This window comes from Bombina bombina, chromosome 4 (assembly GCF_027579735.1).
Source record: "Bombina bombina isolate aBomBom1 chromosome 4, aBomBom1.pri, whole genome shotgun sequence".
Classification (NCBI taxonomy): domain Eukaryota; kingdom Metazoa; phylum Chordata; class Amphibia; order Anura; family Bombinatoridae; genus Bombina; species Bombina bombina.
This window is the reverse complement of record NC_069502.1, coordinates 1,067,461,210-1,067,488,675: the sequence shown is the minus strand read 5'-3', so window position 1 is coordinate 1,067,488,675 and position 27,466 is coordinate 1,067,461,210. Positions and strand designations below refer to the sequence as shown.

Here is a 27,466-nt window from a genome sequence, read left to right as displayed (position 1 = left end):
TTATTATCATGTTTATGACATATTCCTGTTCTATAAACCCCATCACATAGTTGTGTATTAAAGGTACATATAGTAATATTCACTTCTAAGATGTAAATCAAGGTTTCTCACATCCAATATAAATTGACACATGGGTATATCTAACTAATAATGTATTTACAGAAGGTGTGAACATAAGGTATAAATATCCATTATCATCATTCTTAATGATAGTCAATAAATCATAGTGAACTAAACATGAATGAAACAAATGAGAAATATACAGTAATTAGGGTTGTTAAGGGAAGGGGGTTGGGATGTAGTAGTTTCACTTACATGCAGTGGAAATCCGAAGTATGTAATTCTGCAAGACATGATATATACACATGCAATGGTTGGTGAGGTACTGTCAAACATCATAATACATGTGAATGTTACGGTTTACTGTACTTATGAACAAGTAACTTACAGGTGAAGTATTCCCGGATGACATAATCCCTCACTTCATTCCCCCTCAGTGTCCCCTTGTCCACATCCTCAGGTACAGGAACCAGCTACTGCTGCTGCTCTGGGTCAATGTCCCTCAACAAACGTGTGTCCACAGCAATGTTGTGTAGAATACAGCAAGCATTGACAATGGAACACACTTTGTTGGGGTTATACTGTAGTGCTCCGCCTGTAACATCCAGACACCTGAACCTGGTTTTTAATAGGCCAAAGCTCCTTTCGATGACATTCCTTGTTCTTATGTGGGCCTCCTGGTACCTGAGTTGTGGATCTGTAAGGGGGTGCACCAAGGGGGTTAATAGCCATGGTCTGCAGCCGTACCCTGCGTCACCTGTCATGTAACATATGTTTTTTGATTACTACAGGTACATCATGTGCTTACAGGGACATAACATGGATTTCATTTAAAAGATATATTTAACCAAAACATTAAATTTGTGCATTGTAAGCAATCTACTTTTATGCCAAAATTCTATTTTAAAGGACCAGTCAACACAGTAGATTTTCATAATCAATTTTTATGACAATTTAAAAAGATATGTATTTTTCAACTCCCCCTGTACCATGTGACAGTCATCAGCCATTCACAAATGCATACACACTTATTCTTGCACATGCTCAGTAGGAGCTGTTGACTCAAAAAGTTAAAATATAAAAATACTGTGCACATTTTGTTAATGGAAGTAAATTGGAGAGTTGATTAAAATTAAAAGTCCTATCTGAATAATGAAAGTGTAATTTATACTAGACTGTCCCTTTAAAAAAGAACCTGCAATTTTTAGCAACTTTATAATTTACTTCTATTAGATCATTTGCTCCATTCTCTAGATAACATTTGTTGACAAGCATATTAGGAAAGTGTAATTTATACTAGACTGTCCCTTTAAAAAGAACCTGCAATTTTTAGCAACTTTATAATTTACTTCTATTAGATCATTTGCTCCATTCTCTAGATAACATTTGCTGACAAGCATATTAGATATGCTCATTAGCTGCTGATTGGTGGCTGCACATAGAAGCCTCATATGATTGGCTCATCTATGTGCATTGTTATTTTTTCAACAAAGGATATCTAAAGAATAAATCAAATGAGATAATAGAAGTGAATTGTAATGCTGTTTAACATTGTATTCTCTATCTGAAACATGAGATAATTAATTTGTGTTTAGTGTCCCTGTAGTAGAAATATACAGACAGAATGAAGGTACTCACCAAGCAGCCATCCTCCAGAGAGTGTTCCATTTTCAAACATATGGAATAAGGAGGTCTGGCGCAGGATGTAGGAATCATGTGCACTCCCCGGGAAGCCTGCATACACATGTATGAATTTCAGAGTGGTATCGCAGACCATCTGGCAATTCAATGAGTGAAACCCTTTCCTGTTAATATAGAGTATTATCTCCTCATGTGGGGCCACGATACGCACATGTGTGCAATCAATCGCCCCCATGACATTGGGAATACCCCCCAGTCGATAAAAGCCTTGTTTAAGACGGTTCCATTACTGGGGGGTACAGGGGAAATTAATGTATCGTTGTGACTGGTTATCTACAGCAGTCAAAACCTCCCCTAGAATCCTGGAGAAGGTAGACTGTGCAAGGCCAGACACAAGCCCCTCTGTTGACTGGTATGAGCCGGTTGCCAGGAAGTGTACAACACACAACAGCTTCTGCATACCAGTCAGAGCTCGGTTCCTATACGCTTGAGGATCAATATCATCCTTCAAGACCTCATATAGGTTAATGAGGCTTGCAGAAGTCAAGCGATACTTTTCCCTGACCTCCACTTCTGTCATCCCAAACAGGGTGACCCTAACCTTGTGTATCCTTGCTGCTCTTCCCCTCTGCTAATGCCTTTGTCTCATAGGCCCTGCTGGCCTATGGCCAGCTGCAGCAACAGCAGCATGGGGAGCACCAGGAACAGGGACAACAGCAGGAGGAGCAGGGAGGGCAGCAGCAGCAGGAGCAGGGACAGCTACAGCACCATGACCAGGGACCTCAGAAGCAGGAATAAAAAACAGGGGCTTGTAGGGGTTCCAGCACCCCTTGTGCCCCACGACGCTGTCTCACTCTGAATGCAATATATTGAAAGGGAAACATGGTGGCTAATGAGGGTGTGCATTAGCAGGTGTTTTAAGGCTGCAGGTGAGAGGTTGTGCTGTTTGTGATTGGTTTGACACACTTGCAGGGCAGGAATAATAAATGCTTTTAAGAGGTTAACTATTTGTGATCAAGCTGCTGCTATGTATATTGTTAAGCATGCATTTGTAAGGCCTTCAGAGAGTTACGTTGGTTTCTAAGTCAGTGCAAGGGTTCCTGCGGCTGAAATTTGTGGCGGATGAGAATGGAGTAGATTTTCTGAAATCTGCGTGCGTTAGTCCTTACGCCGTATATTTGATACCAAACTACACGTGTTTTGTATGTCAGTCTATGGGCCAAAAAACGACGGGCAAAGGCAGAAATATACGCACGTAACTTCTAAGTTACGCCGTATATAGAATACCAAATACCAAATACCAAAATATTGGCGTCGCCGGCTTTTGCGGGCGACAATTTATATCGGATCAGGGCCCCAGGAGTTTAAGAGAAATGTAGAGAAAAATGGATGTAGAAATGACAGAAAAAGATGGATGGCTAAACTAACTTTTGATTCGCTGTGTAATTCTAATATTATAGCAGCATTATATGAATTTTTCATGGATATTCTCCACTGGTTTTCTTGCTTTTGATAAAATATGAAAAAAAAATAAAAAAATATATATGTATATATTAAACTTCTATCCCAAAGAAAAAAAGAATTGACATTTATTGTAAGAAACACACACCTAGATTACGAGTTTTGCATTTGTGTTTTAATGCTGAAAAAATGCCCATTTCAGCGTTAAAACAGTAACACAGCCATTACGAGTCTTGTCTGTATAGCTGTTCCGCAAGCATTTTAGCCTATAGCACAACGTCAGTCCCACACTCAAAAAATGCATGGGATTTCCATAGCGCTGCCATTACAAGTTTTGCAGCGAGGCTAAAAAGCTTGCGTTGCAGCCTATACCGACACGATCCATTCCGCAGTCTGAAAACAGTAGTTATGAGTTTTACGCAACAAAACTGTTGCACAAAAGGCATAACTAAACTGTTACAAAGTACACTAACACCCATAAACTTCCTATTAACCCCTAAACCGCCAACCTCCCGCATCGCACACAGTATATTAAATTTATTAACCCCTAATCTCCTGCTCCCAACATTGCCGCCACTAATAAAATTTATTAACCCCTATTCCGCCGCTCCCTGACATCGTCGACACTATACTAAAATGATTAACCCCTATTCCCCCGCACCCCAACATCATCCACACTATAATAAAGATATGAACCCCTATTCTGCTGCTTCCCAACATCGCTGCCACTAAATAAAGTTATTAACCCCTAAACCTCTGACCTCCCACATCACTGCCACTAAATAAACCTATTAACCCGTAAACCGACAGCCCCCACATCGCAAAAAAATAAATTAAACTATTAACCCCTAAACCTAAAACCCCCCTAACTTTATATTAAAATTACAAGATCCCTTTCTTAGAATATAAAAAAATTTCCCTGGGATATTAAAAAAAACTAAGTTTAAACCTTTAAATTATACTAACATTACTATTATACTAAAATTAAAATAACTATCAATTACATAAATTATATTACTCATTGAAAAAAACTAACACTTCAAAAAAATTAAATATACCGTTACAAAAAATTAAAATACTAAATTACAAAAAAATAAATATTTTGAGGGGTTGGTTGGGTGGTGGGTTTTACTGTTGGGGGGGTCTTTGAATTTTTTTTTCAGGGAAAAGAGCTGATTTCTTTAGGGCAATGCCCTACAAAAAGCCCTATTAAAGGGACACTAACCCAATTTTTTTCTTTCGTGATTCAGATAGAGCATGCAATTTTAAGCAACTTTCTAATTTACTCCTATTATAAATTTTTGTTCTCTTGCTATCTTTATTTGAAAAAGAAAGCATCTGCGTTTTTTTTTTAGAACTCTGGACAGCATTTTTTTATTGGTGGATGAATTTATCCAAGCAAGAACAACCCAGGTTGTTCACCAAAAATGGGCCCACATCTAAACTTACATTCTTGCATTTCAAATAAAGATACCAAGAGAATGAAGAAAATTTGACAAAAGGAGTTAATTAGAAATTTGTGTAAATTCCTATCCCTCATTATAGCTTCTTTATTCCTGCACTGCTTTCCTATCCCTCTTTATATGTATCTCATCTCTACTCACCCACACCATTCTTATTCCTCCTTCAACGTATCTATTCTCTAGTCATTCACTTTATTCCTATCCCTCTTTATTTCTGTATCTCTTCTCTACTCATCCACTCCATTCCTATCCCTAATTATATCTGTATCTTTTCTGTAATCATTCACTGCATTGATATCCCTCTTTATGGGCTCTATTTATCAAGCTGTGAATGATAAATGGACCCTATATCTGTATTGTTTCTTAATTCCTGCACTGCATTCCTATCCCTCTTTATAACTGTATATGTTCTCTATTCATCCACTCCTTTCCTAACTCTCTTTATATCTATATCTTCTTTACTCATCCACTGCATTCCTATCCTCATGTATCTCTTCTCTACTCATCCACTGCATTCCTATCCTCTTTATATGTATCTCTTCTCTACTCATCCACTGCATTCCTATACTCTTTATATGTATCTCTTCTCTACTCATCCACTGCATTCCTATTCCATTCTAATTGTATCTTTTCTCTCTTCATCCACAAAAAAAAATAATAAAAAAAAATAATAATATACACAATGAGACCAGCACGCTGACCAAAAGACAACAATCAGGATGCGCAAGGTATCAAAAATATAATTATACACTATGAAATACACTTTATGGAAAACATTTTCATTATATATTTTCAATGTTACTCACTACTATTTTAGACCCCAAAACATCATAATAAAACTGTTTAAGAACTGTTTAAAATATTAATCATTTAAGTAATTAAAATCCAAAGAGTACATAACAATTTAGCTGAAGTGCAGTTAATTTAGCTGAAGGGCTAAATTAAATTAAACATTAATTGTGGAAGTCCAAAGATTGTAGCTTTATATTGAAAGCAAATAGGTAAAGAGGAGTCCTGGATATGTCCATAAGTTAAAAGTTCCTTTATTAAGACATATTAAAAAGAATGAAACAGGCACACAAGAAAAATAGCAGCCAGGTGTGGAACTGATGGCTTACGCGTTTCGGCTGGTAGCTGTAATCATAGCCGGTATATTGAAAGTCCATAGTGTTTTCTAATATTACATTTATCTGTGAATTCTATAAAGTAGTGGTTATTTTGAAATTTTATGTTCAACAAATAATGCAATATACCTCTGAAAATGTTTTAAACTTCCCCTGGGGGGGGGGGTGCATCCTTTATATTAAGACCCATTAACAAACAACGAGTGATTACTTGATCAATGCTGTAGCGTATTTATATGTGTCACCAACTAGCTACGGCAAAGGAGATAAGATAAAATATAGTTAAGAGACTTTTAAAGTGGTATGACTTGACTACAAAACAATCAAAATGTTGCTAACTATCTTGTTAAATCATTAAAACATTGTACTTTCAGTTCTTTTATATTGCACTTCTTAATTGCTAATATATACTATGCATGTATAAAAAATAATGACAGTTTAACTAATAATTTAAAGACTATTATTCCTTTGAAGTAAAACGCAATATTTCATATTTTTATGTCACCCTCTTGACCCAATTCTCTGAAGTGTAAGTTAGCTCTCTGCGGGATAATTAGAAAAATCCCATTGCCAAACTAGACCTATTTTAGTGCAAATTTCACAGCTCATCATAGCTGCCTATAACATCTATTAACATTTTGGTTAATTATGCCCATTTCTAATCTTGAGGCTGCCTTTCAAGTTGTGTTTATTGATTTGAGAACACTGTATATAGATGAAGCTGCATTTAGTGTGTAAGCAGAGTGTGGTTGATTCTCAGGTGATCAGGCAGTCATAAAGATAGATAGATAGATAGATAGATAGATAGATAGATAGATAAGGGCTGGCTCAGGGCAGGTGCAAAAGGTACAACACAATCAGCCTTGGAACTTCGCTGGATCAAAGACTGGACTGCCTAGCCACGTAAGCAGTCATCCATGATCCGATAATGGCCTTGAAATCATCTTATCACATTGACGATCGCGTGAATTCATTTTTCCAGCAAGTGTTTACATCAGAACTTCATTCTGATGTAAGCACTTGCACCCCGGCATGAAGGGGTTAAGTGTACTATGTGACTTAAGGATTAAGTGTACTCTCTCTGTTTGTACACAGTGGTGTACCTCTATAGTGTATAGAATGTATACAAGCCTATATTAAAATGGTGCTGGGAGTGCGCAAGGTGCTTAATGCTCATGCTGCTTCAAGTAAAGGGTTACATTTCTCAGTAGATCTGTACTATGAAATATGCTCAAGGTATAAGAAGCTTTTCCTGAGTTTGCCTCAAGAGATCTTGTTCTCTGAATCTGGTCTGAGTCTTAACTTAAAGGGACATGAAACCAACAACTTTCCTAATTACTTCTATTATCTAATTTGCTTATCTCTTATGGTATCCTTTGTTGAAAAACATTCGTAGGTAGGTTCAGGGGCTGGTTGCTACACATATGCCTCTTGTTATTGGCTTACAAATGTGTTCAGCTAGCTCCCAATAGTGCAATGCTACTCCTTTAGAATACCAAGAGAATGAAGGAAATTTGATAATAGAAATAAAAATGTTAAATTGTTTTAAAATTTATGTGTTTTTCTCAATCATGAAAAGAAAAAAAATGTTTTTCCTATCCTTTTCACATTTTAGAACAAAGATACAGGGACATCTACATCACCAAATAATGACAAGAACAAATATACACTAAAATAGTTATTTTAGGCAATTTTTACAGGTTGCTTTTTTATTTATACTAACATGTTTTAATTATATTGTATTCATTTATAATAATATAATATGTAGTGCTTGTGTAGCGTATGCTTGTATAGTACACTGGGTGTTGTTTTTACTTATTCTATATCAGTATAGTATACTGTATGGTAGTAGAATACACACACCTAGATTACGCATTTTGTGCTAAACAGGGTGCGAACTGAACGCAACAAAAGTTGCGATATTTCACCCCCCATAGCGCTGCCATTACAAGTTTCTGAAAAGCCTCCTTGTGCGTGCGATATGATAGCGTTTAGCTCCATACCGCACAAAAGCCAAGGGTTGAGAATACGTGCTCGTGCACGCTTTCACCATAGACATCAATGGGGAGAGACTGCTAGAAAAAAACACCTGAATTGCGGAATGACGATCGCCGTAACGCAACCAAATTGATGTCTATGGGGAGAAAAAAGTTAAGTTTAAACCTAACACCCTAACATAAACCCCAAGTCTAAACACCCCTAATCTGCTGCCCCGACAATGCGGACACCTAAATAAAGTTATTAACCCCTAATCTGCCGTCCCCAACATCGCCAACACTAAATAAAGTTATTAACCCCTAATCTGCCGCTCCTGACATCGCCACCACTATAATAAAGTTATTAACCCCTATTCCGCCGCTCCCCAACATAGCCACCAATATAATAAAGTTATTAACCCCTAATCTGCTGCCCCCGACATCGCCGCCACTAATAAAAGCTATTAACCCCAATTCCGCAGCTCCCCAACATCGCTACCACTAAAGTCATTAACCCCTAAACCTCCGGCCTCCTACATCTCCGCCACTAAATAAACCTATTAATCCCTAAACCGCCAGCCCCCCCACATCACAAAACCCTAAATTCAATTATTAACCACTAAACCTAACACCCCTTAACTTTAAATTAAAATTACAATATAACTATCTTTAAATAAATAAAAACTTTCTTGTGAAATAAGTATAAACCTAACATTAAACTATAAATTAACCTAACATAACTAATCTAATACAATTAAAAAAAATACCAATTAAAATATCTAAATTACAAATTTAAAAAACCTGACACTAGGAAGAAACTAAAAAATCTAAATTACAACTAAAAAAAAATCCTATGAAAAATTTAAATAATCTAAGTTAACAAAAATAATAAACACTAAAATCACAAAAAATAAAAAACACTAAGATTAAAAAAATAAATGAATGAAATTATCAAAAATAAAAAGAATTACACCTAATATAATAGCCATATAAAAATACCCCCCCCCCCCAAATAAAAACACCCCTAGCCTACAATAAACTACCAACAGCAATTAAAAGGGCCTTTTGTAGGGCACTGCATGCATTGGAATGTGCAGCCACAATTACTTTACTTCCCTCCTCAGTTGATCAATCAACAGTTGCTGTTATTATTTCTCTATATAACGGAGATCAGTTTATCAAGCTTGGATGGAGCTATAGCAGCCAGACTTGCATCCAAAAACTCAAATGTTATTGCAGATAATTCAGTTTGCTCCTTAATTAAAGGAGTCATTTAATTTATAGAAATTAAAATGAAATCATTTTAGACCACTGGTTTTCAAACCTGTCCTCAGACCTCCCTAACAGGCCACATTTTGAGGATATCTGAACTGGAGAACAGGTGGAATACTCAGCTGATTAGTAAACATACGGCTGGATTACAAGTTTTGTCGGTAAAGACTATGACTCACACATTCGGCACTCTTCTTGTGAACCAATGACCAAACATGACAAAGTTTTGGGTACAAAAGGCCGCAGCCCGCATTTATTAAACAAACAAGTGTTTACAAATAACACAACCACCTAACCAATGTGGTTACAAAAAACTCTGGGGTGCTGTCCATCATCCACCACACGTGCCTTCCACTGGCTGTTGCCAGGCACGCCCCCTTTTCTTAAACTCTCCCCATCGTCCGATGAGGTACCATTACCACATAAAACTCGCCTGATAAGGCCAGCACCCGCCCTTAGCTGCGACTTCCAAATTCTTCAAACAGGGAGGGAGGGAGGGAGCTTTTCCCGCTTCACAAGGGAACTGATGCTGGCTTCCGCCTCACAACCCTCAATACTTATACTCGCTCCTCCTCCTCTAAACTCTGCCTAGCAACCCACTGCTATTGGCCTGTAGTGTGGTCACATGCCCCTGCTCTCAATTCATTCCTTCCGTGGGCTTCTTTGACTCACACATTCGGCACTCTTCTTGTGAACCAATGACCAATTGGTTCACATGACAAAGTTTTGGGTACTAAAGGCCGCAGCCCGCATTTATTAAACAAACAAGTGTTTACAAATAACACAACCACCTAACCAATGTGGTTACAAAAAACTCTGGGGTGCTGTCCATCATCCACCACACGTGCCTTCCACTGGCTGTTGCCAGGCACGCCCCCTTTTCTTAAACTCTCCCCATCGTCCGATGAGGTACCATTACCACATAAAACTCGCCTGATAAGGCCAGCACCCGCCACAGACCGACCTACCGTCGGACACCGCCCAACCGGGCTAAGGCCTTCTGTACCCCTTCTTTTAGGTTAAAATTAAATAAGTGCAACCCCACTTCATTGAGATGCACCCCATCCTTAATAAAAAAGCATCTGCCTGATTCCCCTTCGAATTCAACATGGCGAATGCCAAAACCCCCCAACTGAGAAACAAAACCTGATAGAGTCCTGTTAACTTTTCTTCTGGATAAGTCCAGCCTCCTGACATCCCAAGCTGAGCGCCATTCCAACCTTGTCTCAATTTCTGACCACACAATTAACACCTTCGGGAACAAAACCTTCAACCTACGCATGCCACCCTTCAACTGGTCAATCAAATCTTTTTGAGCCATAAACCCTAAGTCATTTCCTCCAGCGTGTAACACCAAAATGTCAGGAGGCTTGTACAGCCTGGCAAACTTACTCACTGTACCCACTACCCCTTCCCATTTGAGACCTCTTACCCCAAACCACTTTACCCCAACCTGTTCCTGAGGAAGACCCAACTGGATTCCCTCTTCCTTTGTTGCTGCTGCCTTTCTCGCCCAGTAAATGAAAGAATGTCCAACTATCCAACACTGAACTGGACCTGTTAAGAAAAACAAAACTATACTATCATGTTAGGTCGAACATAACGTTTAAAACACCCCGACTTCCACCTTCCCACCTTTTTCACAACTTCCTCACTCAAACCCAATTCATGCGCCTCAGTTGCCGCGCCTATTCTAAACGAATGGCATCCAAAGTCTTTCGGGTCCACCCCAGCCACGGACAAAGCCCTTCTAAGCACCGCCCCAAACTGATATTTTGACAATGCTCCTCCATCCTCGTGCCTCAAAAGAGGGCCCTCACCTCTAGGCCTGATCCTAAGATAATCCACCAGTGAAACTACCGGGCAACAAACACCCCCTATAGCAAATAACTTGATTAAGCGGCCCATACCCTCCTGATCTGTCTTAGATTTTCTAAGCCAAATGGACACTTCCTCCCCTGATATCACCACATCACTAAACCCGATACCGCCATTGTCCTTTCTATTGGCCCCAACCAATTCCAACACTCTAAAAGCCCCGAAAAAGGCTAAAACAAAAGCCACTCGGAACAAATAATACTCAAACTTTGAATTGCACACCTCCTCCAAAGCCCCAACTACCTTTAATAGTAAACCAAATACAAGTGGACGTCTTTTGTCCCCCCTAGCTCCACCTCTACAAACACCTCTCACCACCAATTTTACCCAAAACTCCTTTGTTAAATCGACCCATCCCATCAGCTTAAACAGAAAGGCTAACGCCGCCACCTGACGATTCACCATGGATTTTGACATCTTCGCCTCTTTCCATTCCTGCACCCAATCAACCAAGTACCACACCCAATCCTCTTTTGACAGCCTGATCCCATCCCTGTGCAGTCTACAAAACCACCGTTTCCATACTGGCACGTAAGCTCTTAACGTACTCTGGGCTAAAGCCCCTCTCGCCAATTTCAATCCTTTAAGAAGTCCATCTGCCACAAAGCCCTTGGGCATTCTTCCCCATCCAACTTCGCCTCCGGGGCTGCTTCCCGAAACTTCTGCCACTGCAACCGGGAAAGAGAGTCAGCAATCACATTTTGCTTCCCGGGTACATGCACCGCCCGAAAAAACACATTCCCCCTCAAGCATTCCAGGACAAACACTCGGAGAGCCGAATCACCGGCCTCGACTTCGCTGTCAACTTATTGATCGCAAACACCACTCCCAGATTGTCAGAGTGGAAAGTCACCTTCCTATCCCTCAGCTCACCATTCCAAACCATCACAGCCACCACCAACGGAAACAATTCTAGAAACACCAAGTTCTTGGTTAAACCTTGTTCCCTCCATTCCTCAGGCCATGTATCCACACACCATCTGCCATCAAAATATGCCCCAAAGCCATGTGCTCCTGAATCATCTGTGTATAGGTGCAACATCTCATCCGATACCGGCCCCTCCTGAATGAGCGACCGCCCATTGAACTCCTCCAGAAAAATCAACCACACTCTTAGATCCTCCTTCAACTCCTTTGAAAGCCGGATCCTGTGGTGTGGTTCCTTCACCCCAACCGTGGCCAATGCCAGGCGCCTTCCAAAAACCCTTCCAACTGGGATCACCCGACAGGCAAAATTAAGCTTGCCCAGTAGCGATTGCAGCTCTCGCAACGACACTTTCACCTTCCCAAGCATCCCAGTTATGACCTTTCTCAGATCTACCACCTTTTCCCAGGGTAACGAGCACTCCATCAAGACTGAGTCAATCTGGATCCCCAGAAAACTCAACTTAGTCACTGGCCCTTCCGTCTTTCCTGGTGCAATCGGAATCCCGAATTGCTCAGCCACTTCAACAAATGTTTTCAACAACATTTCACAAACTCCAGAACCAGCTTCCCCCACAAACAGGAAATCATCCAAATAATGGACCAACGATGACCTGCCCGCCTTTTTCTTCACCACCCATTCCACAAATGTACTAAATTTTTCGAAATACGCACAGGATATGGAGCATCCCATGGGTAAACACAGATCAACGAAAAATTCCCCTTGAAATTGGCAACCCAATAAATGATGACACACCGGATGTACTGGTAAAAGCCGAAAGGCTGCCTCAACATCCACCTTTGCCAACAATGCTCCAATCCCCGTTCTCCTGACCACACTCACCGCCTTATCAAATGATGCGTAACGTACTGCCGTCAAAGACGGGTCAATCCCATTGTTAACAGACGCGCCCTTAGGATGAGACAGGTGGTGAATCATTCTAAATTGTCCCTCCGTCTTCTTTGGGACCACCCCAAGTGGGGACACCCTCAAATTAGGGAATGGAGGGTCCTTGAAGGGGCCCGCCATTCTCCCCAGTGCCACCTCCTTTTCCAACTTAACTTGAACCAACTCTGGGAATTGCTCAGCCGATTTCAAATTCCCAGGAACTCCCGATCCCTTTGAACCCTCGAACGGGATACGAAGCCCAGAACTGAAGCCCGTCAGTAACAGCTCCGCATCCCCCGCTCTACCCTTTGTCTTACCGTATTGTCTTAGCCACGGGGCCATCTCTCTTACCCTCACCAGGGTCAGAGCCCGTAGCAACACCCTCACCTCCTTTTCCATTCCCTTTTCCTTTTCGGAAACATTTTGCCCCAGAGTGCGCACCTCCGCATCCTGAGCACTCATGCTTGTATTTGCACGCCCCTCCGAACCTACACACCCCTTCATTAAACTGGAAGCAGAGGCCTTTTTTAATTGCCACCGATGTGGCCCCCACGGTCGTTCCACTAGCCCCCGTTCCTCCACTCCAAAAGGACTGCCCCCTCAAAGGAGTCATTAACTCCAACCACACCCCCATCTCCCTATCGTCCCACCGCATCTCTGGTCGTACCGCCAGCCTCTGGCGGAACTGTTCATCGTACCGCCACCAGGCAAGACCCCCATATGTCCTCTGAGCCCCTGAAATTTCATCAAAATAGCAAAACATAGTTGAACTCTGCTCGGGGAATTTTTCCCCGATCACGCTGGCTAATATGCAAAAGGCCCTCGACCAGTTTGAACAAGTTTTAGGTAATTTCCTCCACTTTTTCTTTCTCTCCTCCTCTTCCTTTTTGCCCTGTTCCCCCTTTGGATCCTCCTTTATCTCAATAAAGTGGTCCAACGGCAACAATGAAAAGATCTCTACAAACTCTCGTTTCCATATCTTTTCTTTAACCTCTTTACTCAGATGGATCCCAAGTGGTCCAACCGAGCACAAGCAAGGCCTACGCAAGGCTTGATCCGCCACAATTAACACTTCACCGCTTGTAACCGGCACCGACCCTCCTTTATCTCCCCCACTCTCCGAAGGGGCTCCAACCACCGGTACACTAACCTCCTTCACTGCCGGTACCCATGCTCCCGCTGCTGTCCCCACATCACCCCCAACCTTCCTTTTGTCTTCTAATTGAGCCACCAGCTCCTTCAGACCTTTCATCACCGTCTCATACATTCCCCCCGACTCTTCTTTTTCCTCCCCCCCCCTGCAGGGAACCCGCCGTCTCACCTGGCGGCCTTGTCACAGGCTCCTGCACCACTATTGTATCCTCTCTTCTCCTTTCTGCCCTGTCACCTGCAGATCTTCTCCCTCTAACATCAATGTTATAAGACATAGAGTTTTCCCTCCTACGTGTATGTTCTCGATCTCTATCCCGCCTGCCCCATGTGGGGGACGTATGCCTTTCCCGCTCCCTGTAGTCTATCCTTGGCGTCCGAGATCTCTCCCTCCGCCGTGCCCCTCTGCTCCTGCTCCTGTCCCTTCTGCTCTGTCCACCTGAACCTCCACCTGATCTCTGTGGAGAATGATTAACATGATGTCTCTGCCTCCTAGTGTCTTCCTTCTCTCTTCCCCTGCCCCTCTCTCGTTCTTCCCTAATTCCCCCAATTTGTCCCTCACTCTGAGTTACGTGTCCCCCCCCCAGGCACCAGAGAATTGAGCAGCTGCATTAAAGTAGCCATCTCTCCTACCTGTGCCGAACTCTCCGGTTCCGTCTGCTGTCCCAATTGCAACTCTTCTCCAGCGAAGTCACTGTAAGATTCATTCATCCACAGGACGTCCTCCTCCAGCTCCTGTAATGAAGACTGCTCTGCAGGCAACCCCGGTCTTTCAACCGGGACGCCGTCCGACTCCTCCGGTTCTGAAACACAATCATTAACTTCCAAATTATTCCTTTTCTCAGTCCTTTTTCCCCCACTCCTGTTCTCCCTGCCCCTCTCTGTCTCTGTACCCCTATTCTCCCCATCCCCCCTCCCCCCTGTAACCCTATCCCTTTCCCTTATATCCTGTACCAAAACCTCAACGGCCTCTCCAATCCCACGTGATATTCCCTCTGCACTATGCCTGCCAGCCCTGTTCGCCTCAGCTCCCCTTTCTCCACCAACCTCTTTTCCCTTTTTTCCTCTCGCCTTAGCTTGCCCCTTCCCAATACCTCCTCTTCCCCTGCCCAAACGACGTCCACTATTCTCCCCCAATACCCCACTGCCCCTCACTACGTTCCTATCCTCCTTTTCCCTCCCCTCCCCTCCCCTAATGTTCCCTCCAATTCTACCGCTGCCACTCGCAGCACTTACAGTTTCCTTATCCCTCCCCTCACTGCTTCCTAAGCTTACACCTGTTCCTCCAACGACCATATCGCTTCTCTCATTCCCACTCATCCCCTCCCCCCTACTCCTTCTATACACACTAGCCCCCTCAAATACCGAGCCATCTCCCCCCTTCTCACCCCCCTTTTTTTTTTTTATACCGCTCCTGGCGACTGCCACCGCACCCTCCCTGCTCCCCGAACAAACCTCTTGTGCCACCATTACTCCCCCCTCCCTGCTGCCTACGCTCGTCCCCAGCAACCTAGGCCTCAGTGTTCCCCTCATACTCCCTGCTGACACTGGAGATGTGCGCAGCTCCTCCATAGCCCTTCTCTTGCCTCCCGACTTTCCGCTACCTCCACCTCTGGCCGTATCAGGCCTCCCGTGACCCAAAGCTCCCCTCCTGTCATCCGGACTAAGCCGCACCGGCGGCTTCGTCCGCCTCACCGGCTGACCGCACCGCTCCTGACCTGATGTTCCTGCTGGCTCGACTGCCGACGACCCTGCACCGGAACCGCTGTCCTCTGAAAAGAGCCTCTGCTGGAGCCAGGTAACACCCTTTTCCGCTACCAAGGTCCTTACCTGTTCCAGCAAAAGGCTCACGCTCTCCATTCTGCCTGTCAGCTTTTCCCGCTTCACAAGGGAACTGATGCTGGCTTCCGCCTCACAACCCTCAATACTTATACTCGCTCCTCCTCCTCTAAACTCTGCCTAGCAACCCACTGCTATTGGCCTGTAGTGTGGTCACATGCCCCTGCTCTCAATTCATTCCTTCCGGGGCTTCTTGCATTGCTAACACTCCTTTTTTTTTCCAGTGCTCACTTTAAATAACGCTGGTATGACAAGTTTTCTGAATGGCTGCGTTAGCCTCAGAAAAGTGAGCGTTGAGCAAATTTAGCGCCACTTCTCCCTGTAATACCAGCGTTGCTTAAGTCAGCGGTAAGCTGGCTAAACATGCTCATGCACGATTTCCCCATAGGAAACAATGGGGCTGAGACGGCTGGAAAAAAACCTAACACCTTCAAAAAAGCAGCGTTCAGCTTCTAACGCAGCCCCATTGTTTCCTATGGAGAAATACTTTCTAAGTCTACACCTAACACCCTAACATGAACCCCGAGTCTAAACACCCCTAACCTTACACTTATTAACCCCTAATCTGCTGCCCCCGACATCGTCACCACCTGCATTATATTATTAACCCCTAATCTGCTGCTCCGGACACCGCCGGCACCTACATTATACCTATGAACCACTAATCTGCTGCCCCTAACATCGCCGACACCTACATTATAGTTATTAGCCCCTAATCTGCCACCATCAACGTTGCCGCCACCTAACTACAATTATTAACCCCTAATCTGCCACCCCCAACGTCGCCGCTACTATATTAAATGTATTAACCCCTAAACCTAAGTCTAACCCTAACACCCCTCTAACTTAAATCTATTTTTTAAAAAATCTAAATAAAATTACTATAATTAAATAAATTATTCCTATTTAAAACTAAATACTTACCTATAAAATAAACCCTAAGGCCTAGATTTAGAGTTGGGCGGTAGCCATCAAAACCAGCGTTAGAGGCTCCTAACGCTGGTTTTTACCGCCCTCTGGTATTTGGAGTCAGTCATTAAAGGGTCTAACGCTCACTTTTCAGCCGCGACTTTTCCATACCGCAGATCCCCTTACGTCAATTGCGTATCCTATCTTTTCAATGGGATCTTTCTAACTCCGGTATTTAGAGTCGTGGCTGAAGTGAGCGTTAGAAATCTAACGACAAAACTCCAGCCGCAGAAAAAAGTCAGTAGTTAAGAGCTTTCTGGGCTAATGCCGGTTTATAAAGCTCTTAACTACTGTGCTCTAAAGTACACTAACACCCATAAACTACCTATGTACCCCTAAACCAAGGTCCCCCCACATCGCCGCCACTCGATTAAATTTTTTTAACCCCTAATCTGCCGACCGCCACCTACGTTATACTTATGTACCCCTAATCTGCTGCCCCTAACACCGCCGACCCCTATATTATATTTATTAACCCCTAACCTGCCCCCCACAACATCGCCGCCAGCTACCTACAATAATTAACCCCTAATCTGCCGACCGCCACCTACGTTATCCTTATGTACCCCTAATCTGCTGCCCCTAACACCGCCGACCCCTATATTATATTTATTAGCCCCTAATCAGCCAATCAGAATTTTCCTACCTTAATTCCAATTGGCTGATAGAATCCTATCAGCCAATCGGAATTCGAGGGACGCCATCTTGGATGACGTCCCTTAAAGGAACCGTCATTTGTCGGGAAGTCATCGGTGAAGATGGATGTTCCGCCTCGGCGGGATGAACATGGATCCGGAAGAAAGAAGATTGAAGATGCCGTTGATAGAAGACTTCAGCCGGATCATGGACCTCTTCAGCTCCCGCTTGGATGAAAACTTCAGCCGGATCATGGACATCTTCAGCTCCCCGCTGGGGCTTGGATCAAGACATCGGAGGAGCTCTTCTGGATCGATCGGTGAACCTGGTATGCTGAAGATAAGGTAGGAAGATCTTCAGGGGCTTAGTGTTCGGTTTATTTAAGGGGGGTTTGGGTTAGATTAGGGGTATGTGGGTGGTGGGTTGTAATGTTGGGGGGGGGGGGGTATTGTATGTGTTTTTTTTACAGGCAAAAGAGCTGAATTCTTTGGGGCATGCCCCGCAAAGGGCCCTGTTCAGGGCTGGTAAGGTAAAAGAGATTTGAACTTTAGTAATTTAGAATAGGGTAGGGCATTTTTTTATTTTGGGGGTCTTTGTTATTTTATTAGGGGGCTTAGAGTAGGTGTAATTAGTTTAAAATTGTTGTAATATTTTTCTGATGTTTGTAAATATTTTTTTATTTTTTGTAACTTAGTTCTTTTTTATTTTTTGGACTTTAGTTAGTTTATTTCATTGTATTTATTTGTAGATATTGTATTTAATTAATGTATTTATAGTGTAGTGTTAGGTTTAATTGTAGGTAATTGTAGGTATTTTATTTAATTAATTTATTGATAGTGTAGTGTTAGGTTTAATTGTAACTTAGGTTAGGATAAATTTTACAGGTAATTTTGTAATTATTTTAACTATTTTAGCTATTAAATAGTTCTTAACTATTTAATAGCTATTGTACCTGGTTAAAATAAATACAAAGTTACCTGTAAAATAAATATAAATCCTAAAATAGCTATAATATAAATATAATTTATATTGTAGCTATATTAGGATTTATTTTACAGGTAAGTATTTAGCTTTAAATAGAAATAATTTATTTAATAAGAGTTAATTTATTTTGTTAGATTTAAATTATATTTAACTTAGGTGGGTGTTAGTGTTAGGGTTAGACTTAGCTTTAGGGGTTAATACATTTATTAGAATAGCGGTGAGCTCCAGTCGGCAGATTAGGGGTTAATATTTGAAGTTTGGTGTCGGCGATGTTAGGTAGGGCAGATTAGGGGTTAATACTATTTATTATAGGGTTAGTGAGGCAGATTAGGGGTTAATAACTTTATTATAATAGCGGTGCGGTCCGCTCGGCAGATTAGGGGTTAATAAGTGTAGGCAGGTGGAGGCGACGTTGTGGGGGGCAGATTAGGGGTTAATAAATATAATATAGGGGTCGGCGGTGTTAGGGGCAGCAGATTAGGGGTACATAGGGATAATGTAAGTAGCGGCGGTTTACGGAGCGGAAGATTAGGGGTTAATAATAATATGCAGGGGTCAGCGATAGCGGGGGTGGCAGAATAGGGGTTAATAAGTGCAAGGTTAGGGGTGTTTAGACTCGGGGTACATGTTAGAGTGTTAGGTGCAGACGTAGGAAGTGTTTCCCCATAGCAAACAATGGGGCTGCGTTAGGAGCTGAACGTGGCTTTTTTGCAGGTGTTAGGTTTTTTTTCAGCTCAAACAGCCCCATTCTTTTCTATGGGGGAATCATGCATGAGCACGTTTTTGAAGCTGGCCGCGTCCGTAAGCACCGCTGGTATCGAGAGTTGAAGTTGAGTTAAATATGCTCTACGCTCCTTTTTTGGAGCCTAACGCAGACATTCTGTGAACTCTCAATACCAGCGGTATTTAAAAGGTGCGGCCAGAAAAAAGCCAGCGTTAGCTACGCACCCCTTTGGCCGCAGAACTCTAAATCTAGGCGTAAGATAGCTACAATATAATTAATAATTACATTGCAGCTATTTTAGGATTTATATTTATTTTACAGGCAACTTTGTATTTATTTTAACTAGGTATAATAGTAATTAATTAATTATTTTAACAACTATTTAATAGCTACCTAGTTAAAATAATTACAAAATTACCTGTAAAATAAATCCTAACCTTAGATACAAATACACCTAACACTACACTATCAATAAATTAATTAAATAAATGAACTAAAAATGATCTAAAATAAAGTACAATTAAATAAACTAAACTATATTACAAAAACAAACACTAAATTACAAAAAATTATTTTTCTTACAAGAAGTTTAATCTAATTACACCTAATCTAATCCATAATCCCCCTAATAAAATAAAAAAGACCACCAAAATAATAAAATTCCCTATCCTAAACTAAATTACAAATAGGCCTTAAAAGGGCCTTTTGCGGGGCATTGCCCCAAAGTAATCAGCTCTTTTACCAGCCCTTAAAAGGGCTTTTTGCAGGGCATTGCCCCAAAGTAATCAGCTATTTTACCTGTAAAAAAAAGAAATACAATACCCCCCAACATTACAACCTACCACCCACACACCCCTACTCTAAAACCCACCCAATCCCCCCTTTAAAAAACCTAACACTACCCCATTGAAGATCACCCTACCTTGAGCCGTCTTCATCCAGCCGGGCACCGATGGGGCAGAAGAGGACATCCGGACTGGCAGACATCTTCATCCAGACGGCATCTTCTATCTTCATCCTTCCGGAGCGCAGCGGAGCCATCTTCTATCCAGCCGACGCAGAGCCATCCTCTTCAATTGAAGTCCTAACGAAGAATGAAGGTTCCTTTAAATGATGTCATCCAAGATGGCATCCCTCGAATTCCGATTGGCTGATAAGATTCTACCTTGCATTCTATTGGCTGATCCAATCAGCCAATCGGATTGAACTTCAATCCGATTGGCTGATTAAATCAACCAATCGGATTTTTCCTACCTTAATTCCGATTGGCTGATAGAATCCTATCAGCCAATCGAAATTCGAGGGACGCCATCTTGGATGACGTAATTTAAAGGAACCTTCATTCTTCGTTAGGACTTTGTTGAAGAGGATGGCTCCGCGTCGGCTGGATAGAAGATGGCTCCACTCCGGAAGGATGAAGATAGAAGATGCCGTCTGGATGAAGATGTCTGCCGGTCCGGATGTCCTCTTCTGCCCCATCGGTGCCCGGCTGGGTGAAGACGGCTCAAGGTAGGGTGATATTCAATGGGGTAGTGTTAGGTTTTTTTTAAGGGGGGATCGGGTGGGTTTTAGAGTAGGGGTGTGTGGGTGGTGGGTTGTAATGTTGGGGGGGTATTGTATTTCTTTTTTTTACAGGTAAAAGAGCTGATTACTTTGGGGCAATGCCCCCAAAAAGCCCTTTTAAGGGCTGGTAAAAGAGCTGATTACTTTGGACAATGCCCCGCAAAAGGCCCTTTTAAGGACTATTTGTAATTTAGTTTAGGATAGGGAATTTTATTATTTTGGGGGGCTTTTTATTTTATTAGGGGGAATAGATTAGGTGTAATTAGATTAAACTTCTTGTAATATTTTTTTTTATTTTTTTGTAATATAGTTTAGTTTATTTAATTATATTTTAGATAATTGTAGTTAATTTATTTAATTAATTTATTGATAGTGTAGTGTTAGGTGTATTTGTAACTTAGGTTAGGATTTATTTTACAGATAATTTTGTAATTATTTTAACTAGGTAGCTATAAAATAGTAATTAACTATTTAATAACTATTGTACCTAGTTAAAATAAATACAAAGTTGCCTGTAAAATAAATATAAATCCTAAAATAAGTACAATGTAATTATTAATTATATTGTAGCTATCTTAGGGTTTATTTTATAGGTAAGTATTTAGTTTTAAATAGGAATAATTTATTTAATTATAGTAATTTTATTTAGATTTATTAAAAATAGATTTAAGTAAAGGGGGTGTTAGGGTTAGGGTTAGACTTAGGTTTAGGGGTTAATACATTTAATATAGTAGCAGCGACGTTGGGGGCGGCAGATTAGGGTTAATAATTGTAGTTAGGTGGCGGCGACGTTGGGGGCGGCAGATTAGGGGTTAATAACTATAATGTAGGTGTCAGCGATGTTTTGGGCAGCAGATTAGGGGTTCATAGGTATAATGTAGGTGGCGGCGATGTCCGGTCGGCAGATTAGGGGTTAAATTATTTTATTATAGTGTTTGCGATGTGAGGGGGGCCTTGGTTTAGGGGTTTATAGGTAGTTTATGGGTGTTAGTGTTTGTAGTTAAGAGCCTTATGTTCCGGCGTTAGCCCATAAAACTCTTAACTACTGACTTTTATATGCGGTAGGAGTCTTGGAGGTAGAGGCTGTACCGCTCACTTCTTCCAAGACTTGTAATACTGGCGTTAGGAAAATCCCATTAAAAAAATAGGATACGCAATTGACGTAAGGGGATTTGCGGTATGGAAAAGTCGTGGAAGTAAAGTGAGCGGTACACCTGTACCTGCCAGACTCGTAATACCAGCGGGCGTTAAAAAGCAGCATTAGGACCCCTTAACGCTGCTTTTTAAAGCTAACGCCGAACTTGTAATCTAGCCGATGGTTATTTTACCTGCTCTTACCCAAGGTGGTCCTGAAAATCTGTACAGTTAGGGAGGCCAGAGGACAGGTTTGAAAACAAGTTGTTTAGCTGAACCAGATATATAAATGACTAACGTTCTGTTAAACCTCACTAACTAAACACATGAACTACATTTAAGATATATTTTTCAATATTGACTGTCCAACAAGAAGATCAAATATATATTTTGAACAGTCTTGAAAGGAAGCTTCACACCTTAAAGGGATAGTAAACACCTTGTAATTACAAAATGTTTTAGTTGTCTTAACCCCTTAATGACCACAATGTACCCTGTATGTCACTGGTCGTTAAGGGTTTTTTTCGGACATAATAGCACAAGTCCAGCAAGAACACGCTATTAATGCCCTCCCTCCAGCAGGCTTTGTGGAATAGAGCAGTCCCAACGCTGGTGGCAAGACCGCACTATAAAACAATCAAGTCCCAAAAAAAGGCCAGTGACATACAGGGTATGTCTCTGGTCCTTAAGGGGTTAATATAGAATAACATGTCAACCATGCCTAAAGACTTTTAAAACAAATTAGCACCTTATTTGATGCTATTGTTTTTTAATAGCCAAACTCCACCCATATTGTGAGGATATCTGAACTGGAGAACAAGGAGCCTTTTTAGAAATACAACAACACGGCTAGCCTGTGTCATTACGTTAATATAGACTTGTATTGTTTTTGGAAAGGATATGGCCCTGATGAGAGAAGTTGGGTAACAGCATCTAAAGTGCATGCTCCTGCACGTATTAGAGACTCAGTCGTCCCCAAAGTTCGTAATAATATATAATGAATGATTATTGTTATCGGTATAACGCACAGGTGGTTGATACTTCAGTACATTACTCTCTCTGAGTTCCCGTAAAAAACCTGGATAAGCAATCTTATTCGAACAATAATGTTTACAATGTTTTCACTCACCAATTCTCATTGTAAAAGAATTTGAAGCGGAAAGGGTTAAGTAGAGGAAAAGTAGAGAAGTAGGTAAGGTTAAGAGAAAAAGGGCTAGGAAAAAATACAAGGCATGAGGATATCCTTAATCATAGCTGTTTACCCGGAGGTTTACCCATATATATACTATATATATATATATGTGTGTATATATAAATATATATACACACACAAGCACACGCATACACTTGAATTGCTAATGTTCCAGATAACTGAAAATTCCCTATTGTGACACGTTAATGATTTTTAACCATTGTATTTATTTAGTTTAAGAAAAAATCCAATTTATTTGCAATATTTTATTGACATCTTTATAATATATAACAACATGTTTATGATTCATAGTAATTGATTAACTATCTTGATATTTCTGCATAAAACATATTTACAACCATACAAATTAGTTACTCTAAAAACTGAATTACAGTAGCTTGCTTGTGTTTACATTTTTTCTGTATTAATATTTTATTGTTTTTCTTTTCATATGAAATGTTAAAAAAGCATGCTTTAAGATTTTGTAATATGCAATATTATAATATTGTGATATTTTGTGGACATAAATGTTACTGCTTGAACAAGGAATGCAATTATGTTTTACTTATTTTTAATTAAATATGTTTAAACTAATTTTGTTTAATAAATTGCATTGAAAGGGAAAATCTTATTTTTTATTAAGGACATTACAGTGCAAAGTTTTAGCAATATTGTTTTTAATATCCCATAAACCATACACATCATATCTTTTTTTTCTTGTATTTAGAAAAATGTCCTAGAGCTCTAAATTATTGATTGTAAAAATAATAAAAGAAATGCTTTTTCATAAAAATGTGCTAAATAATTTAGGAACAGAAATCAATGTTTAAACAAATTTCACACCTCCTGAGGAATGTTTTATTATTGACACCATATTTCAGTTTTAGTGATTCAGAGGTACTAATGTGTAAACGGATCCAGTACTGCTCTTTGGTCCTGGAACATAATGTCCATTTCTCATGTGAAGGTTATGGGCAGATGAGGAAGTCTCTGTTCTGAAAATTTGCGCTTGTGTCTTGCAGCAACCAAACTTGCTCATTAAAATATAAAAATCCCTTTGAAATGTCTTTGTGAAAATAGCATAGAGAAATGGATTGGCACATGAATTAATTGGATAGAACAGAACCAAAAGAATCTTGGAACTGGATACAGTTATAAGAGGAATCTTTAGCGAAGCAGAAATGGCAAAGAATGAAATTGGGGCCATACACAAAAAATCTGTGAATATCAATATAGCCATACGTTTGGCAACCTTTGTGTCACTATTTGAAGAGATAACATTTGGATTTCTCACAGTTAAGTAGATGCCAATATAGCAGGTGCAGATGACTACAAATGCCAAAACATTAAGCACCAGAAGGAACAAAATATATCCTTGAGAAAGAGGGGTTTCTATGTCCATCGGTAAACAGATGCTCACCTTCATATAGCTGCTGATACCAAAAATAGGAAGCACAGCAACTGTGAATGCAAATATCCAGCCTGAAATCATTATAACTGTAGCATGTCGAAATCTCACTTTGCGGTCTAATTGCATTGCATATGTTATTGTATGCCATCTCTCTAAGGTTATAACAGTTAGAGTATATACAGAAAGTTCACTTGCAAACACAGTGAAAAACCCTGCGGCTTCACAGCCTGCCCCGGTCTGCCAGTCAATTGCATAGTTATGGTATTGGCCTTTTGTCTTAATGTCCACAGATGCAATAAGTAAAAGATATATACCCATGCATACATCTGCAAATGCAAGATTGCACATTAAAAATCTGGAAACAGTAAATTTATACTGAGTGCTAATTAAAACAATGAGTACAAATGCATTCCCTGTGATGGCCATAATACTGATACACCATATTAATACTCTTAAAGAGTTGTATCCCATAATATCTTCACATGGATTAAATGCATCCGGTTTAGGTTCGCAACTGACATCACGAACTTCAATGCATAAGTAGTAGTCAAACCCAAAATATTCCTCCTTTTCTTTCTGATCAAAATTTAATCCATAATTGAAAATGTCCACTGGCTTCTGTTCCTCTGGAGTGTTATTGCATATTGGATGCAATTCTGAACTGGAAAAATAAAGAAATAAACATTCATTAAATAAATGATCAAATATATGAGTAAATAATGTTTTCTATTAAATAGACAATCAATTGTGTTTTGTTTGACATGTTTTTTTTTTTTATTTTTTTATTGAGGTTATGAAACAAAACAAGTTACAGTCAAAATTTCCAAAGTGAATATGTTCATACAACCAGTAATGTTTACATTCAGTACAGACCTCAAGTTTTCAATTATGATAATGCTAGGATATCCCCTTTAAAGTTAATGAAGTTTACGCTAGAATGATATCCCCTAGTGATAAGCGGGGGCCACTCTTGGGCCCCAGGATACAGTAATGACCTATACGGGGAATAACTGGGGAAAGAGGACTAATTGGGCCACTCTTGGACCCACTGTATTATAAAGAACAGCAGTTAATTAACCACATTAACTAAAACTTATAAAAGAATACTGTGGGCTAGTCTAAAAGAAAATAAGAGTACAAGTGTATAACGCTATCCAGCACCTTTGTCTGTGATGCTACTGAAAATGGGGCATACAGAAATGTTCACATGTGGGAGCATATAGCAAACAACTAAACACCATAAAATATGTACATAACTTAGATATTTCCAGGTCAAGGAGATATAGAAAAAACAAAAACAAGAACATTTATCCATGTTTTAGGTAAAGTACTGCCCCTAAGCAAAGAACTGTATGGATTTTTTACTTTATTTAGGAAATATTATTATAGGTCTTCTATATTGATGGACTCATGGGCTATTTGCTCTGGAAGGCATATGCATGTATATATTAAGTGTACAGTTGGGATTATACACCTAGAGCCTTGTTCTAAAGCATTAGTGATGAACTGGTAATGACAGATCATAGGCTTATGGGTCATAGGGCGCGCCTTTAATTTTGTAATGGTCTCCCAGCAGCCATGAGGACCTGTAAATTGTAGGAGTACTAGGAGGATTGACAGCCCATCGAGAATATCTATAGAGGTAACACATATACAAACAACATACTGATATAACCGCCCCAAACAAACCTAACAGTGGACAGAGATAAATAGGCAGTTGTGAACAGACAGTGTGCTAATACAGTTAGTGTAACTACAGAAGACTGGCATACTATTATATCAGATATAGTTAACTGTGGTTACATGTTTGTCATAGTGCTGCCTGGAAAAAACATACTAAAATATATAGAACCCCCTGGACTGTGCTGGAACCTGTCGGCCCCCTGTATATGTTAATACTTTCCCAAGAATGCTGAAACGGGTTGAATTGAGGGCTGATTTAACTCCAAGTACGGGATAGAAAGTAAGTAACGTGTACAGTCCTTCTAGACTTTATGTAGTGTGAATAGTTGTGGATTCACAGACCGCATCGTTAAATTCCAGGTCTTATGCTTTAATAAGGTTGTGTCGCTAATACAATCTAACTAGCAGGGCAGTTTTAAGTGCTTAGTAGTACTGTCGGTATACAGAACAGTGTCCCAGGCTAGAAGATAAGTTCGATAAGGAAAAGCTCTATCCTACCCCTGTTTTCAGTATTCGGCCAGCTGGAAGATATTGGTGTAGCCAAAAACAGGACCATCGCTTCTGAGGAGCGCAACTATCACAGCTCCCTATCATATCTGATGTGAGTACCTCGCATAGCTGATCAGAGGTTTGCTGTCGATCCTGCAAGTCACAGGGTTGAGCAGAGCATTGAAGCGGCTTTTTTTGTTGTCTATTCACGGCACTTTCAGGGATCTCCAGGCCCATCTGTTTCAGCCCTGGAACACCACGCTTCCTCTCAGGAGACCCTGAGCAGGTTACAGGACTGTATGCTTTGCCCAATATAAGCCGCTGTACCGGAGGCTCTCGCCGGACACTAGAGGCATCACTCTGATCAGACTCAGTGGTAGCTCCGTTGTCTTCTGCAGCCATGGGACCCGGCACCAGGGATGTCGAGTCGTCTCCACCCATAGGGCCAGCCATGGCTGCGGGAGAATTATCATCCAGCCTGGGTGTTAGGGCAAGGTGTGTTAAAGGCCGCTCAGTAGAATTTCGCTCTGGTGGAGTTGTTGCATGCATCCGGTTCTCTCTAACGGCTGTGCACATCTGTAATAGTGCCCCAAAGCTGTCCACAATGAGATCCGACAGCTTCCGGTAATGCATATCAAATAGTTCAGTGATTGAGTCCTCAAAGTGCTGCCACTTAAGTGTCATATTGCTGTTGGCGAGGCAAAGAATAAAAGATATAAAAGTATATCCCCAAGAGTTTATGTGCTGTTAGGTAAAGAAAGGAAAGGACAGCTTTCAAAGCTGCTATACCCGGATAACCGGGGGGATTAGGTATAGGCCAGACCCGCTTCAAGGCCTCCACTGCGTACCTCACCGTTCCAGTACTTCAGGGCAGAAGGTAGCTTCGCATTTTAGATCAAACTGTGTAGCATAAGTTACTATACTAGAATAAATGTGTTTCAATCCTAGATGGAGCCATAGCTAAGCAATATGCAGTGGATAGATATGCTCAACTCTTCAGCTGCT

General features: G+C 40.9%; 1 protein-coding gene across 1 annotated transcript; it reads right to left on the bottom strand.

Annotated features, from left to right (window-relative positions):
- Nucleotides 1-23,165: 23,165 nt before the first annotated feature.
- Nucleotides 23,166-27,145, bottom strand: LOC128658191 (follicle-stimulating hormone receptor). Its single transcript, XM_053712711.1, has 2 exons — nt 26,526-27,145; nt 23,166-24,950 (listed from the first exon to the last, which is right to left on the bottom strand). Exons 1-2 carry the CDS (start codon nt 27,143-27,145, stop codon nt 23,762-23,764), a joined length of 1,809 nt encoding a protein of 602 aa, XP_053568686.1. The 3' UTR covers nt 23,166-23,761.
- Nucleotides 27,146-27,466: the final 321 nt, after the last annotated feature.

Bases quoted from the DNA above. Each gene is read 5' to 3' on its own strand.
- LOC128658191 (XM_053712711.1), bottom strand. From the start codon at position 27,145: ATGACACTTAAGTGGCAGCACTTTGAGGACTCAATCACTGAACTATTT. The intron at 24,951-26,525 runs GTCCTGTTTTTG...TTATTTTTCCAG, and splicing joins TGCGCTCCTCAGAAGCGATG to TTCAGAATTGCATCCAATAT.